Source organism: Nerophis ophidion, linkage group LG15 (assembly GCF_033978795.1).
Source record: "Nerophis ophidion isolate RoL-2023_Sa linkage group LG15, RoL_Noph_v1.0, whole genome shotgun sequence".
NCBI lineage: Eukaryota > Metazoa > Chordata > Actinopteri > Syngnathiformes > Syngnathidae > Nerophis > Nerophis ophidion.
In genome coordinates, this window is record NC_084625.1 from 7604422 (window position 1) to 7626020 (window position 21599).

At 41.9% G+C, this 21599-nt stretch overlaps 1 protein-coding gene across 6 annotated transcripts in view; it reads right to left on the bottom strand.

Moving 5' to 3' along the window:
- The window catches only part of tnikb (TRAF2 and NCK interacting kinase b), a 72938-nt gene continuing 51339 nt past the window's right edge, over positions 1–21599 (bottom strand). For 5 of the 6 annotated variants that reach the window (XM_061921399.1, XM_061921401.1, XM_061921402.1 and 2 more), the window contains 9 exons: positions 20808–20928; positions 20574–20744; positions 20360–20503; positions 20166–20300; positions 19969–20069; positions 17100–17249; positions 16848–17007; positions 10300–10439; positions 9753–10199 (listed from right to left, as the gene is read on the bottom strand). In XM_061921399.1, the coding sequence (XP_061777383.1) occupies positions 10116–10199; positions 10300–10439; positions 16848–17007; positions 17100–17249; positions 19969–20069; positions 20166–20300; positions 20360–20503; positions 20574–20744; positions 20808–20928 (1206 nt within the window). In that variant the 3' untranslated portion in view covers positions 9753–10115. Of the gene's footprint in view, positions 955–9752; positions 10200–10299; positions 10440–16847; positions 17008–17099; positions 17250–19968; positions 20070–20165; positions 20301–20359; positions 20504–20573; positions 20745–20807; positions 20929–21599 lie in introns of those variants that run through there. The other variant, XM_061921397.1, reaches the window with a different exon arrangement.

Consider the following 21599-nt stretch of genomic DNA (forward strand, 5'->3'; position numbering starts at 1 on the left):
TGCTGTACAAGGAGAGGACGTTTATTGTAGAATTCCAACATCACCGATGTGTGTCCTTTAGATTCGAGGTTTGATTCCAGTGATCCAGACGAGGGTGAAAACACTCACATGCATGTCACACATCTGTACACACACACTCTGTCACTCACACACACACACACACACACAGACAGCTGTTCACAGTCTTGATACAAAAAATTGAAATACAAATACCACAATAAAAAGTGTCGACCTTTTTTTTTTTGTTTTTAAGAAATTGTCAGCTATGTTTTTTTAAATTGTAGAAAGACAGCTAAGCTTTCAGTGTTTTGTTTTTTGTGTCTTTGCCTAAAAGTGAAGAGTAAGATATACAGTGTAAATATATGTATAGAGAGAGCCAGCGCGTGAAAGTGAAGGTCCTGTGCATGTCGGAGGCTTGCTGCTCATCTACTTGTTTGTACGTCAACGCAATAAGTCAAAGAGGAGCCTCACGCATGAAAAAAAAAAGGTGTTTGTGCTCATGTCGGAGACCAACTCCTGCTCTAAAAATGAAAGTAATCCGTGGAAGATGAACTAACCCGTGATATGCATGGACTGGCGTGGTCGTCCACAGGTGCACTTCGCTCACCCCCCGAGTGGCAGTGGGGGCAAGACATGTCCAAGTAGCACGAATGTGTTTCCTGAGTGACGCTGGACCACCGTGGGTTAAAAAGATGCTGACTCCGCCTTTCTGTCCGTACGCCACTTGCAGACAAGTCCCGTCTGTCCCCTCTCGGCGTGTTTTTATTGACTCATTGGCAGCACACGGCGCGGAGGCGGCTCGCACGGGCGATGGACAGGAGCGCCGAAGGCTAGTCTGAGTGGGGATGCTGTCACACGCTGATGGGGTCCAGTCAAGGATTTTCTTAACCCTTGGGGATCCCTCTTGAAGCTCCCAAAAGAGTTTCATCCATCCATTTTCAGGGTCTTCAACACCTACAGTCGTAGTCAAAAGTTTACATACACTTGTAAAGAACATAATGTCATGGCTGTCTGGAGTTTCCAATCATTTCTATAACTCTTATTTTTTTTGTGATAGAGTGATTGGAGCACATACTTGTTGGTTACAAAAAACATTCATGAAGTTTGGTTATTTTATGAATTCATTATGTGAGCAAATGTGCTGGTATACATCCATCCATCCATTTTCTACCGCTTATTCCCTTTTGGGGTCGCTGGCGTCTATCCCAGCTACAATCGGGCGGAAGGCGGTGTACACCCTGGACAAGTCGCCACCTCATCGCAGGGCCAACACAGATAGATAGACAACATTCACACTCACATTGTGAATGAATTATAATTTATATAGCGCTTTTCTCTAGTGACTCAAAGCGCTTTACATAGTGAAACCCAATATCTAAGTTACATTTAAACCAGTGTGGGTGGCACTGGGAGCACGTGGGTAAAGTGTCTTGCCCAAGGACACAACGGCAGTCAGTGACTAGGATGGCGGAAGCGGGAATTGAACCTGCAACCCTCAAGTTGCTGGCACGGCCACTCTACCAACCGAGCTATACCGAGCTATACAGCTATTCACACACTAGGCCCAATTTAGTGTTGCCAATCAACCTATCCCCAGGTGCATGTCTTTGGAGGTGGGAGGAAGCCGGAGTACCCACGCAGTCATGGGGAGAACATGCAAACTCCACACAGAAAGATCCCGAGCCTGGATTTGAACCCAGGACTGCAGGAACTTCGTATTGTGAGGCAGACGCACTAACCCCTCTGCCACCGTGAAGCCCCAAAAGTATACAATGTTAATATTTGCTTACATGTCCCTTGGCTGGCCCTGTGATGAGGTGGCAACTTGTCCAGGGTGTACCCCGCCTACCGCCCGAATGCGGCTGAGATGGGCGCCAGCGCCAGAAGAATGTTTTAATGTAGACACATAGAATCATCATACTGCTGTGATTATATGCATCAAGTGTTCATTCAAGGCTAAGGCAAAATATGGAGATTTGTCATGACATGGCCTAAAAATATCGAGATATTAAAAAAAGGCCTATCGCCCAGCCCTAGTTTGGGGTCATTGCACTGTTGGAACAACCAACTGCGCCCAAGACCCAACCTCCGGGCTGATTTTAGGTTGTCCTGAAGAATTTGGAGGTACGGTAATCCTCCTTTTTCATTGTACAAATTACTCTCTGTAAAGCACCAGTTCCATTGGCAGCAAAACAGGCCCAGAGCACAATACTACCACCACCATGCTTGACAGTAGGTTTGGTGTTCCTGGGATTAAAGTCCTCACCTATTCTCCTCAAAACATATTGCTGGGTATTGTGGCCAAACAGCTAAATTTTTGTTTCATCTGACCATAGAATTTTTCTCCAGAAGGTCTTATCCATTGTTTTCCTCCTCCCCAAGGTTCTCATAGTCATCATTGTCACCGACGTCCCACTGGGTGTGAGTTTTCCTTGCCCTTATGTGGGCCTACCGAGGATGTCGTAGTGGTTTGCGTTGTGGTGCAGCCCTTTGAGACACTAGTGATTTAGGGCTGTATAAGTAAACATTGATTGATTGATTGATTATCTTTGTCCATGTGATGTCAGGTGGAAAAATCAGGTTAAATCAGGCTGGAATTAAGGTTTTAGATTGGCCTTCGCAAAGTCCTGACTTACACGTGTGGACAAAGCTGAAGAAACAAGTCCATGCCTTTGAGACACTAGTGATTTAGGGCTATATAAGTAAACATTGATTGATTGATTGATTATCTTTGTCCATGTGATGTCAGGTGGACAAATCAGGTTAAATCAGGCTAGAATTAAAGTTTTTGAATGGCCTTCGCAAAGTCCTGACTTACACGTGTGGACAAAGCTGAAGAAACAAGTCCATGTCAGAAAACCAACACATTTAGCTGAACTGCACCCATTTTGTCAAGAGGAATAGCCAAAAATTCAACCTGAAGCTTGTGGATGGCTTATTGCAGTGAAACTTGCCAAGGGACATGTAACCAAATAATAACACTGCTGTATGTCTACTTTTGACCCAGCACATGTTCAGTAGACCCGTAATAATTCTTAAAAGAACCAAACTTCATGAACGTTTTTGTGACCAACAAGTATGTGCTCCAATCACTCTATCACAAAAAAATAAGAGTTGTAGAAATGATTGGAAACTCCAGACAGCCATGACATTATGTTATTTACAAGTGTATGTAAACTTTTGACCACGACTGTAAATCTCCAGATCACATGTGTCAAACTCAAGCCCCGGGGGCCATATCTGGCCCGCCACCTCATTTTCTGAGGCCCGCAAAGGCCTGGAATTACCATGCACCTATTTCTTTCTTAATGTAGTCAACTTTCTATTTTGACAAGAAAAAAACAATACATGTGCAGGATGCAATTTCACATATTTTGAACTTAATCTCATGCAACAAATATATTAAAAAAAAGGACTGAAAGATCTGCTGGACTCATTATTTTGAATTAACTTATCCATCAAATTGTACATTGTAAAAAATATTTTTCTGTAAAAAACTGGTAGCTCAGTTGCCAGAATTTTACAGTAAAACCCAAAACGAAAAAATGTGCGATATTGTTTTTCCATTTACAGTAATACACCGTAAAAACGATGACCGTAGAAGTAAAACAGTGGTACTTTTTTCCCCGTTTACATTTGCAGTATCCTTGCCAAAATGTTACCATAAAAACGTAATACTTTATTCTAAAATCTACATATTTTTCTTACAGCCCACGTAAAAATATATAACAATAAATGATTGTGAAATGAAGCAATTTAAAATGTATATATTATTCAATGTTACAAGTGGCCCTCAGAGGTCAACAAGTTTGACACCCCTGTTCTAGATCATGGGTGCCCAAACTTTTTGGCTCCAAGGGCCGAAGTGAAAAAGTGCCAAACACAAAGTTAATCGTACAGCAGAACCATGAGTGAAGCGTTTGACATCGGGGTGTCCAAAATGTAGCCCGTAGCTCATTTAATAACAGCCTGCGTCAAAATTGTTAGCAACGTGCTAGTTTTGCAGTTACTTGACGTATGATACCTGTATGCTAGCTTTGTTTTTGTAGGTTTAAAGGCCTTAGTCGTATTTTCCAGGTAAAAACATAGTAATATATTTTAGTACTTGACGCATGTTACCGTTAACATTAGCATACTAGCTTTTTAGGTAATTCAACGGTTATTTAGTAATTAATCTTTTGGTATTTCACTAATGAGAACTAAGCATGTTATTGTTTGCATAGTCCTGAAGGAATTGCGTGTGAATGCTCCAATGGTGATGTGGAAGAATAGTTTGAATGTTGGAATGGTTTAAATGTTGAAGAGTTTGAATTTCCAGGAAAACCGGAATTTGGTTTGGAACTTGGGAAAGTGTTAGTTTGAATTTCCAGGATGGGTGGAATGTGTTGAAGTTGGTAGGTTTGAATAAGTTGAAAAATGTGGGAATTGCGCAAGTTAGACAAAATGTCCCATTTAAATCAATGAGAATTTCGGGAAAAGCAGGGATTTTTGGGAAAATTCTCACAAATGCGAATGCTTTCAATGAGTTTAAATTATTGGTGTTGGAATTTTTCAAATCGGCCGAGAATTGTTGTAGTGACATTTTTAATAGAGAAGTGGTATTATGGAAATTCGGGAAAACCGTAGATTTTTGCAGTTTAAAAAACAACTTTGTTTTTTTGTCCTGATTAAGAGGTACATTTTGACGGCGGAACGGTTAAGGTGGATTGACAAATGTGAAAGGAGTAGTCGACAGAAAAAAGGGTGGAAAAGGGGGTTGAAAAAAAAAAACGCAATTCTGGCAATTCCTGGAAAAAAAAAATTTACTTGGACAAAATATTGTTTGAATGTCCAGGATGAGTGGAATGCGTTGAAGTTGGAACGGTTTGAATAGGTTGAAAAATCTGGAAATTGTGCAACTTGGAAAAATGTCCCGTTCATTTCAATGGGAATTTCTTTGAAATTTGGTCATTTCTTTGAAATTTGGTAATTTCTTTAAAATTTGTGAATTTCTTTGAAATTTGTGAATTTTGGGAAAAGCGGGAATTTTTTTGAAAATGCTCAAAAATCTGAATGTTCTGAATGAGTTGAAATGGTTGGTGTCAGAATTTTTCAAATCGGTCGAGAAATTTTGAAGTAGTGACATTTTTAATTAAGAAATGGTATTACGGAATTCCTGGAATCTCGGGAAAAACGGGGATTTTTGCAATTCAAAAAGCAAATTCGTTTTTTGTCCTGATAAAGAGGAAAGTTTTGGCGGCGGAACGGTTGGAATGGGTTGAAAAATGTGAAAGGAGTTGTCGACAGAAAAAAAGACTAAAAAAAAAGGGGAATTCTGGAAATTCCCGGAAAAAAAAAAATTTAAACTTGGAAAAAATATTGTTTGAATGCTCAGGATGAGTGGAATGCGTTGAAGTTGGAATGGTTTGAATAGGTTGAAAAATGTGGAAATTGTGCTCCTTTGAAAAATGTCCTTTTCATTTCAGCAGGAATTTCTTTGAAATTTGGGGATTTCGGGAAAAGCGGGATTTTTTTTGAAAATGCTCAAACATGAATGTTCTGAATGAGTTGAAATGATTGGTTTAAGAATTTTTCAAACCGGTCGATAAATGTAAAATTTTCAATTGAGAAATGGAATTATGGAACTCCTGGAATTTCAGGAAAATCCGGGAATTTTTGCAGTTCCAAAAACATTGTTTTTGGTCCAGATTAAGAGGAATGTTTTGACGGTGGAGCTATTGAAGTAGGTTGAAAAATGTGAAGATGATCGACAGAAAAAGGGGTGAAAAAAGGGGTCGAAAAAAACCCCGGTAATTCTGCCAATTCCTGGAATTTTTTGGGAACATGGCAAAATGATCATTTGAATTTCCAGAATGGTGGAATATGTTGAAGGTGGAATGGTGTGAATCGGTTGGAAAATGTGGAAAAAAAAATGGCCAATTCTTTTTGAATGGGGAAAAATGTCCCGGAAAACCTGGAATTCTAGGAAATGTGGGAATTTTTTGGAGTTTGTCAAAGGAAAGTCTTATACAAGCTATCGGCTGAACAGTTTGAAGTTGGAACGGTTTGAATCAAAAGGAAGAGCAAGCCAAAATCTGGAGAAGAAGAAGAAATAGAGGAATTTTGATGCAGAAAACCATGAATGCTTTGGAGCATTCACACAATTAGTTTCACATTTGATGTGGGAATGCTGAAATGAAAGAATTTTAGCATGCTATTTTAATTTTTTGATTTCCAGCCGTAACTTGAGAGGGAAATACTTGGATTTAATATGTTCCCATGGACAAAGCGTAATAAAATAACAGGTTGACAGTATGCTGAAATAGCTTCATTATGTCTTCTTATTCATATACTCTTCCAAATGTTCGTGTAATCAGACCATATTCTCAATATATTACATGGAATCTGGCGCGTTGGTAGAGTGGTCGTGCCAGCAACCTGAGGGTTCCTGGTTCAATCCCTACCTTCTACCAACCTCGTCATGTCCGTTGTGTCCTTGAGCAAGACAGTTCACCCTTGCTCCTGATGGGTCGGGGTTAGGGCCTTGCATGATAGCTCCCGCCATCAGTCTGTGAATGAACGGGTGAATGTGGAAATAGTGTCAAAGCGCTTTGAGTACCTTGAAGGTAGAAAAGCACTGTACAAGTATAACCCAGTTACATATCTTTACCTGACATGTTTCCACTGGCGCCTTCAGAAGGGTCACCTGACCACTGTGACTTCTTGCCTATCAGCCGTTCTTAGAGGCGTGGCCCACCAGGCAGACCTGTCCGGTCTACCTGACTGGTAGACTGAAGAATTAAACAATGCATGTCCGCTCCCTTTTTGCAACTCAACGGCAAGAAAACGGAAATGCTGATTATCGGTCCTGCTAGACACCGACATCTCTTTAATAATACCACCTTAACATTTGTACAACCAAACAATTACACAAGGCGACTCGGTAAAGAATCTGGGTATTATTTTCCACCCAACTCTTTCGTTTGAGTCACACATTAAGAGTGTTCCTAAAATATTTAATCTCCGTAATATTGCTAAAATTTGTTCCATTTTGTCCACTAGCGACGCTAAGATCATTATCCATGCGTTTGTTACGTCTCGTCTCCATTACTGTAACGTATTATTTTCGGGTCTCCCCATGTCCAGCATTAAAAGATTACAGTTGGTACAAAATGCGGCTGCTAGACTTTTGACAAGAACAAGAAAGTTTGATCACATTACGCCTGTACTGGCTCACCTGCACTGGCTTCCTGTGCACTTAAGATGTGACTTTAAGGTTTTACTACTTACGTATAAAATACTACACGGTCTAGCTCCATCCTACCTTGCCGATTGTATTGTACCATATGTCCCGGCAAGAAATCTGCGTTCAAAGGACTCCGGCTTTTTAGTGACTCCTAGAGCCCAAAAAAAGTCTGCGGGCTACAGAGCGTTTTCTATTGGGGCTCCAGTACTCTGGAATGCCCTCCCGGTAACAGTTAGAGACGCTACCTCAGTAGAAGCATTTAGGTCTCACCTTAAAACTAATTTTTTAAACCAGTTGATCTGCCGTTTGTTTTCTATTCTCCTCTGCCCCCCTCTCCCTCGTGGGGGGGGGGGGGGGGGGGGGGGGGGGGGTTGAAGTGAAGTGAATTATATTTATATAGCGCTTTTCTCTAGTGACTCAAAGCGCTTTACATAGTGAAACCCAATATCTAAGTTACATTTAAACCAGTGTGGGTGGCACTGGGAGCACGTGGGTAAAGTGTCTTGCCCAAAGGACACAACGGCAGTGATTAGACTTTTTCATCCATGTTTCATTCATTTCATCCATGTCCGGTGGCCATGGATCAAATGCTGGCTGTCCAGAGGCGGGACCCGGGGTGGACCGCTCGTCTGTGCATCAGCTGGGGACATCTCCGCTTGGGATGGTCTCCTGCTGGCCCCACTATGGACTGGACTCTCACTATTATGTTAGGGCCACTATGAACTTGACTCTCACTATTATGTTAGATCCACTATGGGCTGGATTCTCACTATTATGTTAGGGCCACTATGGACTGGACTCTCACTATTAATTTAGATCCACCATGGACTGGACTCTTACTATTATGTTAGACCCACTTTGGACTGGACTCCCACTATTATGTTAGATCCACTTTGGACTGGACTCTTACTATTATGTTAGACCCACTTTGGACTGGACTCCCACTATTATGTTAGATCCACTATGGGACTGGACTCTCACTATTATGTTAGACCCACTATGGACTGGACTCTCACTATTATGTTAGGGCCACTATGGACTGGACTCACATTATTATGTTAGGGCCACTACGGACTGGACTCTCACTATTATATTAGGGCCACTATGGACTGGACTCTCACTATTATGTTAGGGCCACTATGGACTGGACTCTCACTATTATGTTAGATCCACTATGGACTGGACTCTCATTATTATGTTAGGGCCACTATGGACTGGACTCTCACTATTATGTTAGATCCACTATGTACTGGACTCTCACTTTTATGTTAGATCCACTATGGACTGGACTCTCACTATCATGTTAGATCCACTATGGACTGGACTCTCACTATTATGTTAGATCCACTATGGACTGGACACTATTATGTTAGATCCACTATGGACAGGATTCTCACTATTATGTTAGACCCACTATGGACTGGACTCCCACATTTGGCGGACCTCTCCAAGGTTTCTCATAGTGATTCTCATCGACGTCCCACTGGGTTGTAAGTTTTTCCTTTCCCTTATTTGGGCGCTGATCCGCAGATGTCGTTGTGGCTTGTGCAGCCCTTTGAGACACTTGTGATTTAGGGCTATATAAATAAACATTGATTGATTGATTGCAGTCTATAGTCTTTCGGGAAACATGTCAGGTAAAGATTCCATCTAATATACCAAAAATATGGACTGATTACAAGAACCTTTGAAAAAGGTTTACATTATATCGAAAAATGGCCATTATAAAAGGGAGTCAATGGGGGAGCTCAAGTGTAAATAGCTTGTACTAAAAAAAACTTATCGACTAACGGAAAACGCCAATTTTGAGATGAATCCCATTACAACGCCTGTTGCATGATGCAATCTTCAAAAGCAACGGAGATACCCTCAAAAGGTCCCAGGATCCCCAAGGGTGAAGGGAACCGTAACCAGCTCTGCTATGAACACGTCTGCTGGTACATTTCTGTTCCTGTTGTCACGTGGAGTCCGATCAAAGGGGGTGACGACAAGGTGAGTTGGCATGCACAAAGTGACAATGTTGTGCAAAACTCCCACCCGTGGAGGAGACTACAATCCGGGTGTGCCCCCCCCCCCCCCCCCAAAAACACAAAAAACAAGTGAGTATTTACACAGTTGCATTGCGCACAGACAGCAGCAGCCAGGTATGAAAAGGTGTGCCCTGGTGTCATTTTGCTGGCACTAGGCGAGACAAGAAGGTCTTTTGAGCAGCACTTTGATGAATGTGAGCAGCACCCTTTGTCAAGTGGTCTAAATGCAAGAGGAGCACGTCGCTCAAAGAATACTCCGAAGAATTAGCTACAAGATATCCGCCTCTGCTGCATCGCAAATTGTTGAGATTTTTCTTTTTCATGGGCCAACCAGCCCGCGGCTTGGTTCTCTGAGAAAAACAAACAAAAAAACGCTACTCTGTCTGAACTTGAAGGAAAGCAAGAGAAAATGTAACTTTCCGGTGACGGGACTAAGAAACGGCACCCAGTTTCCCAGGGAGGAATGGTCGAGTTAATCACGGATGTCGACTCCAGAAAAAGCTTTGCTATCATCTTTGTTGAGAAGTCGCTTTCCCTCTTTTTTCCTTCAAGGTGCCCAAAGTGATCTACTCGTTTGCTATTATTCGACAAAAACCCTTATTTCGCCCAATCGACAAGGGGTTTGGCCTTGGAGCAGATCCAGGAAGTACGGGGCGGGAGGGTAGGAAGTGATGTGCTACAACGCGTCCGCAGTTCCCCAGTCGGCCACAGGGGTGGGTGGGGGTGGAGTCAAAGGCTACTCGGCGTCATGTCATCGCAGTCCGTGGCTGTCGAGAGTGACCGCGAGCCTCAAGTGGAGCTCCTGGCCGACAGCGCCTGACGACATGGCTTCTACACCCCCATGACGTGTCAAGAGTGGGTTACCAGTTCATCATGGAGCTTCTGTTGAGGGTCATGAAGAAGACCTGGCTGCTGCCTCCGGAGCGCACCGACGCAAAGAAGACCTGGACACAATGCAGAGGGGGACGAGCTCTTTCTCTGCAGCCACGGCGCGCGCGGGCGACGGTCAACGTTAAAACGTCACGTGTTTTGCGGCTCCCTCACCTTGTCGTTCCTCTCCGACAGGAACTTTAGTCGCTGGGCTCGCTTGTGCATGAAAACGCCGTCCAGGTGTCCCGTCTCCACCGAGCGGATCTCGATGGCCTTCTCTCCCCAGCCCATGATCTGGTTGGAGTGGATGTAGGCTATACACACACACACACACACACACACACACGCACACACACACATATATGTATATATATACAAAAGGTAAGTTTTTAGTTGTTTTTCAAAATTTTTCATTCATAATTGGTTTTTAATCTTCACCCCGAATGGGACAAGCAGTAGAAAAATGGATGGATGGATGGATTATTTACTTCCAAGTTAGAGCTGGGCGATATTGGCATTTATTAATATCGCGATATTTTTAGGCCATATCGCAATATACGATATATATCTCGATATTTTTCCTTGGCCTTGAATGAACACTTGATGCATATAATCACAGCAGTATGATGATTCTATGTGTCTACATTAAAACATTCTTCTTCATACTGCATTAATATAAGCTACTTTTAAACTTTCATGCAGAGAGGGAAATCACAACTAAGTCAATTGAACAAAACTGTATTTATTAAATACTCTTCATTCTCTCACGCGTGACTTTTTAAATGAAAGAACAAATAAGTAGTGCTGCTACCTTTTTGTAGTAACACTTCTGATGCAAACTTTGAATATTGCTGTTGTCTGCTGAATATCTTCCCACTTGAAGCCAAACCACCGCCAGATGATGGACCTCCTGACGTTTTTTTGGGCATTAATTGTTCTTCCTCCATTTGTGATTAGTTTCGCACCTTCTCTCTCTTGTAATGTCACTCGCAATGCTGCACTTGCACCACCTGCCTCAGCTAACTTTAGCTATGCTGCTACCTCTCTGCTCGGCGAGAGCGTATGACGCTACACGCGCGACAGTATGTGACGTATGTAAGAAGGCGGGCTTGTTTTACGTCTCTATGAGAAGGAGAGACAAGAAGGAGTGAGAAACGCCTGTAGTGTAATGCCCGCAGCAAAAAGCAGCTGCGTGAGAACATATACTCGAATTAGGGCTGAGCGATATATCAACGATATGTCACGGTTTTGTCTCTGTGCGATACAGAAAATGACTATATCGTAATATTCGAGTATACGTTCTCACGCAGTTGCTTTTAGCTGTGGGCGTACACTTCAGGCTCTTCTCACTCTTTCCTTCTCCACAGACAAGCAGGCGCACATTCATACATACGTCACGTCATACGTCACATTAGTGTCCGCCCTCGCAGTGCAGAGAGGTAGCATACTGGGCTACGTTAGCTGCTAACGTAGCCGTACGAGAGAAAGAAGGTGCGGATCTGATGACAAATGAAAGAAGTGAAGTGAAGTGAATTATATTTATATAGCGCTTTTCTCAAGTGACTCAAAGCGCTTTACATAGTGACACCCAATATCTAAGTCAGGGGTAGGGAACCTATGGCTCTAGAGCCAGATGTGGCTCTTTTGATGACTGCATCTGGCTCTCAGATACATCTGAGCTGACATCGCTTGACACGATAAGTAATGAATAATTCCACTTGTTAAAAATAACGTTCAAAATATAAAACATTCTCATGCTTTTTTATGTTCAAGAAGTTGCATTAATGGTAAGAAGTAATTTATTTATCATTGGTTAGTGTGGGGCTTGCCCTCCTGAGGGTTCTTCAAACCACCAAGCACCGACATGAGAGCCTGTTTCAGGGTTACAATATTGTTTTATTTTTCAATAAGTCTCTCAGTTGCTTTCCAGCAATTTTCTTTTTCTCTTTCGTTCTCGCTCGCGTTCTGGCTCCAGTTTCAACCTTGTCTCTCCTTCTGGCTGCTGCTTATAACAGAGCGACAGGTGATTAGATAACAAGGCCCAGATGGGCTATCTACGCACCTGTCGCTGATTTCGAGGCCGGTCCTGGCACACCCTGCTTCGCTGCAGGCCCGCAGGCCACGTCCCCTCCACAGTTAGCATCAGAATAACAATGTTATTCCAAAGAATAAGAGACTTATTATAATCTAGAAATGTTGGTCTTACTTAAAAATGCACGCGTTTAGTTGTGTTCGGTGTTAAAAAAAAAAATTATATGGCTCTTACAGAAATACATTTTAAAATATTTGGCTTTCTTGGCTCTCTCAGCCAAAAAGGTTCCCGACCCCTGATCTAAGTTATATTTATACCAGTGTGGGTGTAACTGGGAGCAGGTGGGTAAAGTGTCTTGCCCAAGGACACAACGGCCCTAACTAGGATGGCACAAGCGGGAATCGAACCTGCAACCCTCAAGTTGCTGGCACGGCCACTCTATCAACCGAGCTATTAAGAAGACTTAATTTCCAATCAAAACAACAGGGTTTCCATCGTCTGGCGTTGGTTCGGCTTCAAGTGGGAATATGCCGAACAGACAACCGTAATTTGTCAAGTGTGGGGCAAAAGCGTTACTATAAAAAGTAGCATTACTGCTAATATGTAGCATCTTTTGAAAACTTACTCGCTAGAGAATGAAGAGAATTTCATAACCTTAGTAACATACCACATAGTGAAGGACAAATACTATTTGTTTTCCTATTACGCAGCTCATTTTTATTTGACACTTACTGTAAAAGGTCTCTGGCAATCTTGCACTTTATGTTTTGGAAATGACTTGAATGTTTGTGCCATTGCTTTATAACTTTAAAGGGGAACATTATCACCAGACCTATGTAAGCGTCAATAAATACCTTGGTGCAGAAAAAAGACCATTTATTTTTTCAACCGATTTCCGAACTCTAAATGGGTAAATTTTGGCGAATTAAACGCCTTTCTGTTTATCGCGCTAGAGGCGATGACGTCAGAATGTGACGTCGCCGAGGTAACACACCCGCCATTTTAATTTTCAACACAATACAAACATTGGGTCTCAGCTCTGTTATTTTCCGTTTTTTTGACTATTTTTTGGAACCTTGGAGACATCATGCCTCGACGGTGTGTTGTCGGAGGGTGTAACAACACTAACAGGGAGGGATTCAAGTTGCACCACTGGCCCAAAGATGCCAAAGTGGCACAAAATCTGCCGCCAGACCCCCATTGAATGTGCCAGAGTGTCTCCACATTTGACCGGCGATGCTAAGGCAGACATGGCACAGAGATGTATGGATAACCTGCAGATGCATTTGCAACGATAGTCAAGGAAATCACAAAGGTGAGTTTTGTTGATGTTGACTGCCAGCTAATCGATGCTAACATGCTACGCTAATTGATGCTAACATGCTATTTACCGGCGGTGCTAAAGCAGACATGGCACAGAGATGTATGGATTACCTGCAGATGCATTTGCAACTATATCACGTTTCCTTCCACCCACATTTAATGCGAAAAAAACACTTACCAATCAACGGATTTAAGTTGCTCCAGTGTCAAAAGATGCGAAAGTCCTGATCGTTTGGTCCGCACATTTTACCGGCGATGCTAACGCAGCTATTCGGCCATGCTATGGCTATGAATAGCGTCAATAGCTATTCGCTCAAGAGCTTTAGTTTCTTCTTCAATATTTTCATACTCCAACCATCTGTTTCAATACATGCGTAATCTGTTGAATCGCTTAAGTCGCTGAAATCCGAGTTTGAATCCGAGCTAATGTCACTATATCTTGCTGTGGTATTCCCATTGTTTGTTTACATTGGCAGCACTGTATGACGTCACAGGGAAATGGCCAGTGTCTTCGCAGAGAGCGAAAATAAGGCACTTTAAAGCTTTATTTAGGGATATTCCAAGACCGGTAAAATTTTGAAAAAAACTTAAAAAAATACAACAAGCCACTGGGAACTGATTTTTATTGTTTTTAACCCTTTTGAAATTGTGACAATGTTCCCCTTTAATAAATACACTTTTGGTCAATTGACTAAGTTGTGATTTCCCTCTCTGCATGAAAGTTTAAAAGTAGCATATATTAATGCAGTATGAAGAAGAATGTGTTAATGTAGACACATAGAATCATCATACTGCTGTAATTATATGCATCAAGTGTTCATTCAAGGCCAAGGCAAAATATCGTAATATATATCCTATATTGCGATATGGCCTAAAAATATTGCGAAAAAATCAATATCGTCCAGCCCTAACTGGAGTATTATGCTTTAGTCATTTTCTATATCGCACAAAGACAAACCCGCGATATATCGGTTGTATCGATATATCGCCCAGCCCTACTTCAAGTTATTACAGTATTTCTCTATGTATATTAATTTATTTATTTTTAACTAATTTTGGTCAAAAGGGGGCGCATTTCAATTCATTGCACACACTTGTCATTTCATATGTTGACGCCAAATTCCATCCATTCATTTTCTACCGCTTATTCCCAAAAACCGCAACAACAACAAAAATTGAATGTGGATTTAGTAGAATTTCTACCCATTGCTATACAGGACGGCTTTGTAAAAAATCAATATTAATATTCAAAAAGGTTTTGAAAAATCTTTTAAAATGGGGCCAGTTACAGACGTGGGTGCTGAAAGTTTAAACATTTAGTTATTCTTTAGCAAACATGCTAACCGGGCATGATGTCACTGTAAAAATGTGAATGCAATGTTAGCATGTAGCTCACATAGCTATGCTACTGTTGCTAATGTTTCTGTCTCCTGTCCTACTCCTTAATATTATGTTGTTGTGTGGAGTTACAGTAAATATGTAAACAAGTAGATCAACTACACCAGTGATTTTCAACCAATGTGCCGTGGCACACTAGTGTGCCATGAGTTACCGTCTGGTGTGCCGTGGGAGATTTTCTAATTTCACCTATCTGCGATACGGTGGCGACTTGTCCAGGGTGTACAACGCCTTCCGCCCGATTGTTGCTGAGATAGGCACCAGCGCCCCCCGCCGCCCCAAAAGGAATAGGCAGTAGAAATGGATGGATGGATGGGTTAAAAACATTCTTTGCAAACCAGTAATTATAGTCTGCAAATGTGTTGTTGTTGAGTGTAAAACTCGTCCATATCAGTAGGTGACAGCCGGTAGCTAATTGTTTTGTAGATGTCGGAAACAGTGGTAGGCAGCGTGCAGGTAAATATTTAACTAATGCTTGAACATAAAATAAACAAAAGGTGAGTGGCCCTAAGAAAAGGTATTGAAGCTTAGGGAAGGCTATGCAGGACCAAACTAAAACTGAACTGGCTGCAAAGTAAACAAAAACAGAATGCTGGACGACAGCAAAGACTTACTGTGGACGCAAAGACAAAGTACATCCGAACATAACATGACAATCAAGAATGTCCCTAAAAAGAAGGATAAAAACAACTGCAATATTCTTGATTGCTAAAACAAAGTAGATGCGGGAAAATATAGCTCAAAGGAATACATGAAATGCTACAGGAAAACACCAAAAAAAAAGAGAAAAAGCTACCAAGACAAGAACTAAAACACTAGAGACAGGAAACCAGCAATTGCGACGTCAACTTTTTACTCTCAACTCAGTTTCGTTTTTTTAACGATTTCTGCTGGAGGTGTACCTCCGCATTTTTTCAACGCATAAAATGTGCCTCGGCTCAAAAAAAGGTTGAAAAAGACTGAACTACACAATAGGGATTCTTGGCCAAACCCACCTAATTAGCATTAAAGCTACAGACACACAAAATGGTGTGCTTACTAAAATAATTTTCGGACTGTCAAAATTTAGCACACCTTCAATACACTTTTGTGGGACAAATAAATAATGGTGATATATATATATATATATATATATATATATATATATATATATAAATTTTCATTTCGGTGCATCCCTAGTATATATATATATATATATGTATATATATATATATATATATACTAGGGATGCACCGAAATGAAAATTTGTGGCCGAAGCCGAATAAAACTTAAACGCTTGGCCGAAGGCCGAATACCGAATAATGAATGCAGTTTTTCACAATTTTTTTATATTGCATAAATAGCCTAGAATAAATATTTAGACATGTTTTTCAAATTAAGTAATTTTTTATTGAATATCGAAATTTTTTTAATATTCCAGTAGCCTTTGCTTTTCAAAAAAAGCACAAAGTTTTTCATTTATATTAGGCCTTCAAACAAAACATGCATTCCCCAAAAAAATAAAGTGCATTAAAGTGGAAAAACCAACAACAGATGAATTATTGTCCTTTTGGCAAAAGTCTGCTTAGCCACAGTAGATATGCTAATAATGTAAACAGAAGGCTCAAGTAAATCTCAATTAAGTGTGTGCTTATAACATCTTACAATTATACAGGTAGCCTACACAACAGGCTAATAATGTAAACAGAGGCCCCACTAAATCTCAATAAGTGTGTGCTTGTAACCTCATACACTTATACAGGTACACAACATATCCCAACGTCACTGCACGTTGGTTGATTGCGTCACCGCGTCAAAAAATTGCGTCACACGCCACTATTCGGCCTTGTTCTTAACTCATTCCACCGAAGGCCGAATGTGGCTTTTTTTTGCCATATTCGGCCGAATATATTCGGTTACCGATTAATCGGTGCATCCCTAATATATACATATATATATATGTATATAGGAGTAAAGTCAGAGGACGTACCGACAGAAGTGGGCATCTCGCCCCACTGCAGCACCACATCCTTGGTGATGCGGCCGTAGGTGTTGACGTAGACGCCCTCGTCCTCGTAACACAGCAGCATCTCCATGCCGTCCGTCTTGGGCAGAACCACGATGGCGTGCGGGGTCACCTGACCCTGAATCTGTGAGGGGACGACACGCAGAGTTGAAGTGGGTCGCCACGGGAACCAGGTGATGCCGAAACCGCTCCTTCCTTCCCCCGTCGCACACTTACATGTGAGGGGATGTAGATGTCGTAGGGGTTGCCGGAGTCCACATCCACGACGTGGAAGCCTGCGCTGGAGCCGTAGATGACCTTTAACCTCTGCCCTTCTTCCACTGTCAGGTCTACCAGCAGGGGGCGGTGCTGCAGCTCTGTGAAGGACTGACATACACACGACAAAGTTGGTGTTTTATAGAGCTTGCATGGGCAGAAAAGGAACAAAGTAGGAAATGAAATGCAAACATCAGCATGCTAACAGTTAGACTGCTTGGAGTACTAAGTTATATGACTTGTGTATGGCTCCAAAATTAGCTAAAAAAAAATAAGCGTGATAGCATAATTAAAGTTTACCTTTTGCTAATCGTTAACAAGTGTCAAGTACCAACTTAGCATGCTAATGTTAGTTAGCATGCTAACAGTTAGACTGCTTTTCGAGTACTAAGTTATATGACTGTTGTGTATGGCTCCAAAATTAGCTGAAAAGTTAGCATGTGTCAAATACCATTTTACTCGATATGACTGATGTGTATAGCTCCAAAAATCCGGTAAAAATTAACTTGTGTCAAGTACTAAGTTAGCATGCTAATATTGGTATGCTAACACTTAACATGTGTCAAGTACCAAGTTGTAAGACTGATGTGCATGGCTCCAAAATTAGCTAAAAAAGAAAAAAATTGCATGCTAGCATTTTAAAAGTTTACCTTTTGCTAATAGTTAACATGTGTCTAGTACCAAGTTAGCACGCTAACAGTTAAACTGCTTTACAAGTATTAAGTTATATGACTGTTGTGTATGGCTCCAAAGTAAGCTAAAAAAGTTAGCATGTTTCAAATACTAATTTACTCGATATGACTGATGTGTATAGCTCCAAAAATCAGCTAAAAATTAAAGTGTATCAAGTACTAAGTTAGCATGCTAAAATTAGCATGCTAACACTTAACATGTGTCAAGTACAACGTTTTATGACTGATGTGCATGGCTGCAAAATTAGCTAAAAAAAAATAAGCGTGCTAGCATAATTAAAGTTTATCTTTTGCTAATAGTTAACATGTGTCAACTACCAACTTAGCATGCAAATGTTAGTTAGCATGCTAACTGTTAAACTGCTTTTCGAGTATTAAGTTATATGACTGTTGTGTATGGCTCCAAAATTAGCTAAAAAACTTAGCACGTGTCAAATACCAATTTACTCAATATGACTGATGTGTATAGCTCTAAAAATCCAGTAAAAATGTACGTGTGTCAAGTACTAAGTTAGCATGCTAATGTTAGTATGTTAACACTTAACATGTGTCGTGTACCAAGTTGTATGACTGATGTGCATGTCTCCAAAATTAGCAAAAAAAATTTGCGTGCTAGCACAATAAAAGTTTACCTTTTTGCTAATAGTTAACATGTTAGCATGCTAACTGATGTTAGCACGCTAACAGTTAGACTGCTTCGAGTACTAAGTTATGAGTGTTGTGTATGGCTCCAAAATTAGATAAAAAAGTTAGTATGTGTCAAATACAATTTACTGTATATGACTGATGTGTATAGCTAAAAAAATCCGCTAAAAATTAACGTGTGTCAAGTACTAAGTTAGAATGCTAACACTTAACGTGTCAAGTACCAAGTTATATGACTGAGACGCACGTATGCAAATTTGGCTCAAAAAGTTAGCATTTGTCAAGTACCAAGTTATGTGATGTGCATGGCTCCAAAATTAGCTAATAAAAGTTAGCCTGCTGTTAGCAAAAGTTGACCTTTTGCTAATAGTTAACATGTTTGAAGTACAAAGTTAGCATGTTAACTAACGTTAGTATGCTAACATACCATCTGTCAAGTACCAAGTTAAATGGTCCCGAAGTGTACGGCTGGAAAATTAGCTAAGAAAGTTAGCATGCTAAACGTTTCAATGCGTCAACTACCAAGTTATATGACTGAGGCATACAGATGCGAAATTGGCACAAATAGTTAGCATGTGTCAAGTACCAAGTTATATGACTGATGTGCATGGCTCCAAATCTAGCAAATAAAAATTAGCGTGCCAGCAAACTATAAACTATATATATTTTTAAGTATTTCTTATACATATATAAAAAATCCCTTCATGAATGAGTATATCCGTTCGGCCACCGTGTTGAATGGAGAAAGTCTGATCTACAAAATTTGCAGGCGAGCAAGCCCCTTCCCTTTAGAGCTGTCCTGGATGAACTGAATTTTTTTTTCTCCAATAATTTTGGAACTTACAAGCGTACTTCTCCTTCTTACTCGTCGTCGCCAAGTCTCTTCTTCGTTCTTCTGCTTTGTCTCTGGTATGTTTTTTGCACATTACTACTTGCCGTAGTTTTGAAGCAATGCATGATGGGAATCCGGATGTTGTGTGTCAGTGCATTAACGTGCCGGCTGGAATAAACACGCTGAGAAATAGCTCTGTGCCTGCCTACTTTATTGGTTATAAATAAACCTATGGATAACGGAGACGTATGTAATAGTCTCCTTTTCAGGTGAGAGAGGACGCTAAAGGCACGCCCCAATATTGTTGTCCGGGTGGAAATCGTGAGAATGGTTGCCCCAGCAAGATTTTCGGGTGGGGCACAGAAATTCAGGAGTCTCCCGGGAAAATCGGGATGGTTGACAAGTATGGCCACATCTATAAAATCCCGCCTGGCGATCCTGATTGGTTCGTTATTTTTTGCTATCTTGAAGGAGTTTTTGCATTGCCCTCGAGCCAAGATCTTTGTGTGGAGCTCAGCGAACTACAAGGATCTGGCGAGAGTCAGTTTATTGAAAAGTAGGAATTCTGGGGAAAACCGGGGAATTTTTAGAAGTGGGAAAAGTAGTGTTTTGACGATGGTTTTCAGCATTGACCCATCGAATGTACTTATTGATGTCTCACCTTGAAGGCCATGAACTTGTGGTAAGGTTTGGGAGCCCAGGCGTAGATCTCCACGGCGTTCTTCAGGGCGATCACCAAGAACTTGATCCTCTCGTACTTGACTGCAGCACAGAAGAGTTGAGTTCAATGTTCTGTCATATGTTAAAAGAACGGGCGTCCTTCTTGAACTCCCTGTGACGCAAACAAGACCTCCGTACCGACTTTGTAGTGCACGCAACCCTCCAGCTCGCCCACCGTGATCCAGCCCTGCTTCTTCTCCACCTCGGGGTCGTTGTGGAGTATCCTGTTCCTCAGCCAAGACAGGTAGTACACGCGCAGCTTGTTCTTCTTGCCTGCTCCCAAGAAAAGCTGTTGAAATTGAACCTGGACGAGCACGTTCCGAGGAGCCCACCTGAGATGGTGACCAGGACGTTGAGACCCTCCAGGACGTCCATCTGCTGGAAGCGGCGGCGGTTGATGAGGTTGTAGACTTTGCCCTGCCCGCTGCGGTCCAGCAGCATCAGGCCGTTCTCGGTTCCCACCAGCAGGTTCACTCCTGTGAAAACGCACGTGTAAGAACGTGGACGGGAGCGACGTGGATCGTGCGAATGGCGGTGCCGGCTCACCCCACAGAGCGGCGCACAGGATCTCGGAGTTGAAGCGCTTCTTGTACTTGCGGATCTCCGGCGTGTCGCTGTGCGGTCGGATGTTGGTGGGGTTAACGTTGACCACCGAGATCTTGCGGGCTTCGTTGAGGCGCGCCTGCTCCTGCTTCAGCAGCTCGTCGGCAAACATGGCTGCAGCAAAACAGGTGGTTAGCACGTTGCACTGTGGAAACACGGCAAGCGATTAAAGGCCACCTGAAGCGGAGATGTTGTCCTCGTCGTCCGTCGGAGAAGTCCCGTAAACCCTCGGATCCACGAATGGCGTGAAGGAGGCCTTGGAGCTGAGGCCACCCCCGCCGCCTCCTCCCATCCCGTACTACCAGACAGAGAAAACACTGCTTAGCCACAAGCTTGACAGGCTCCAGTCAAAGTCTCCAATTAAACAGTTCCTCCAGGAATTCGCAGGGTCGCGCCAATTCACGCAAATTCTATTCCTTAGTTTCTTTTGTAGACAAAACAAGAACAAGGTGTAACAGGATATCAACTCTTTAGGTTTCGATGGTGAGAAGAGGTGCCAGGAATGAGACGATGCCAGAGTGTGAAGTTGGCCCCCCTTATCATGGCAAATATTAAAATAAATCACCCTTCGTTTGTGCTAGTTTGTGCCGTAAAAAAGGTGCAACAGTATATCAACTCCTTATTGATCGGGCTCAGATCTACTTCCGACTCCTGTCGACAGCGCTAAGCCTTCTGGGTAAGGTAATACATAAAAATCAACCAACACACCAGCGTCCCGATGTCCTCGGTTACACATATTTATTTACCTTTATTTATCCAGTGTAAAGCAACGTTAGCGAAATATTTTCCACCTAAAGCAGAGTGGAATACATAGGCTGAATATCTCGACATCCATTGCTTTCCTCCTCTCCAAGGTTCTCATAGTCATCATTGTCACCGACGTCCCAATGGGTGTGAGTTTTCCTTGCCCTTATGTGGGCCTACCGAGGATGTCGTAGTGGTTTGTGCAGCCCTTTGAGACACTAGTGA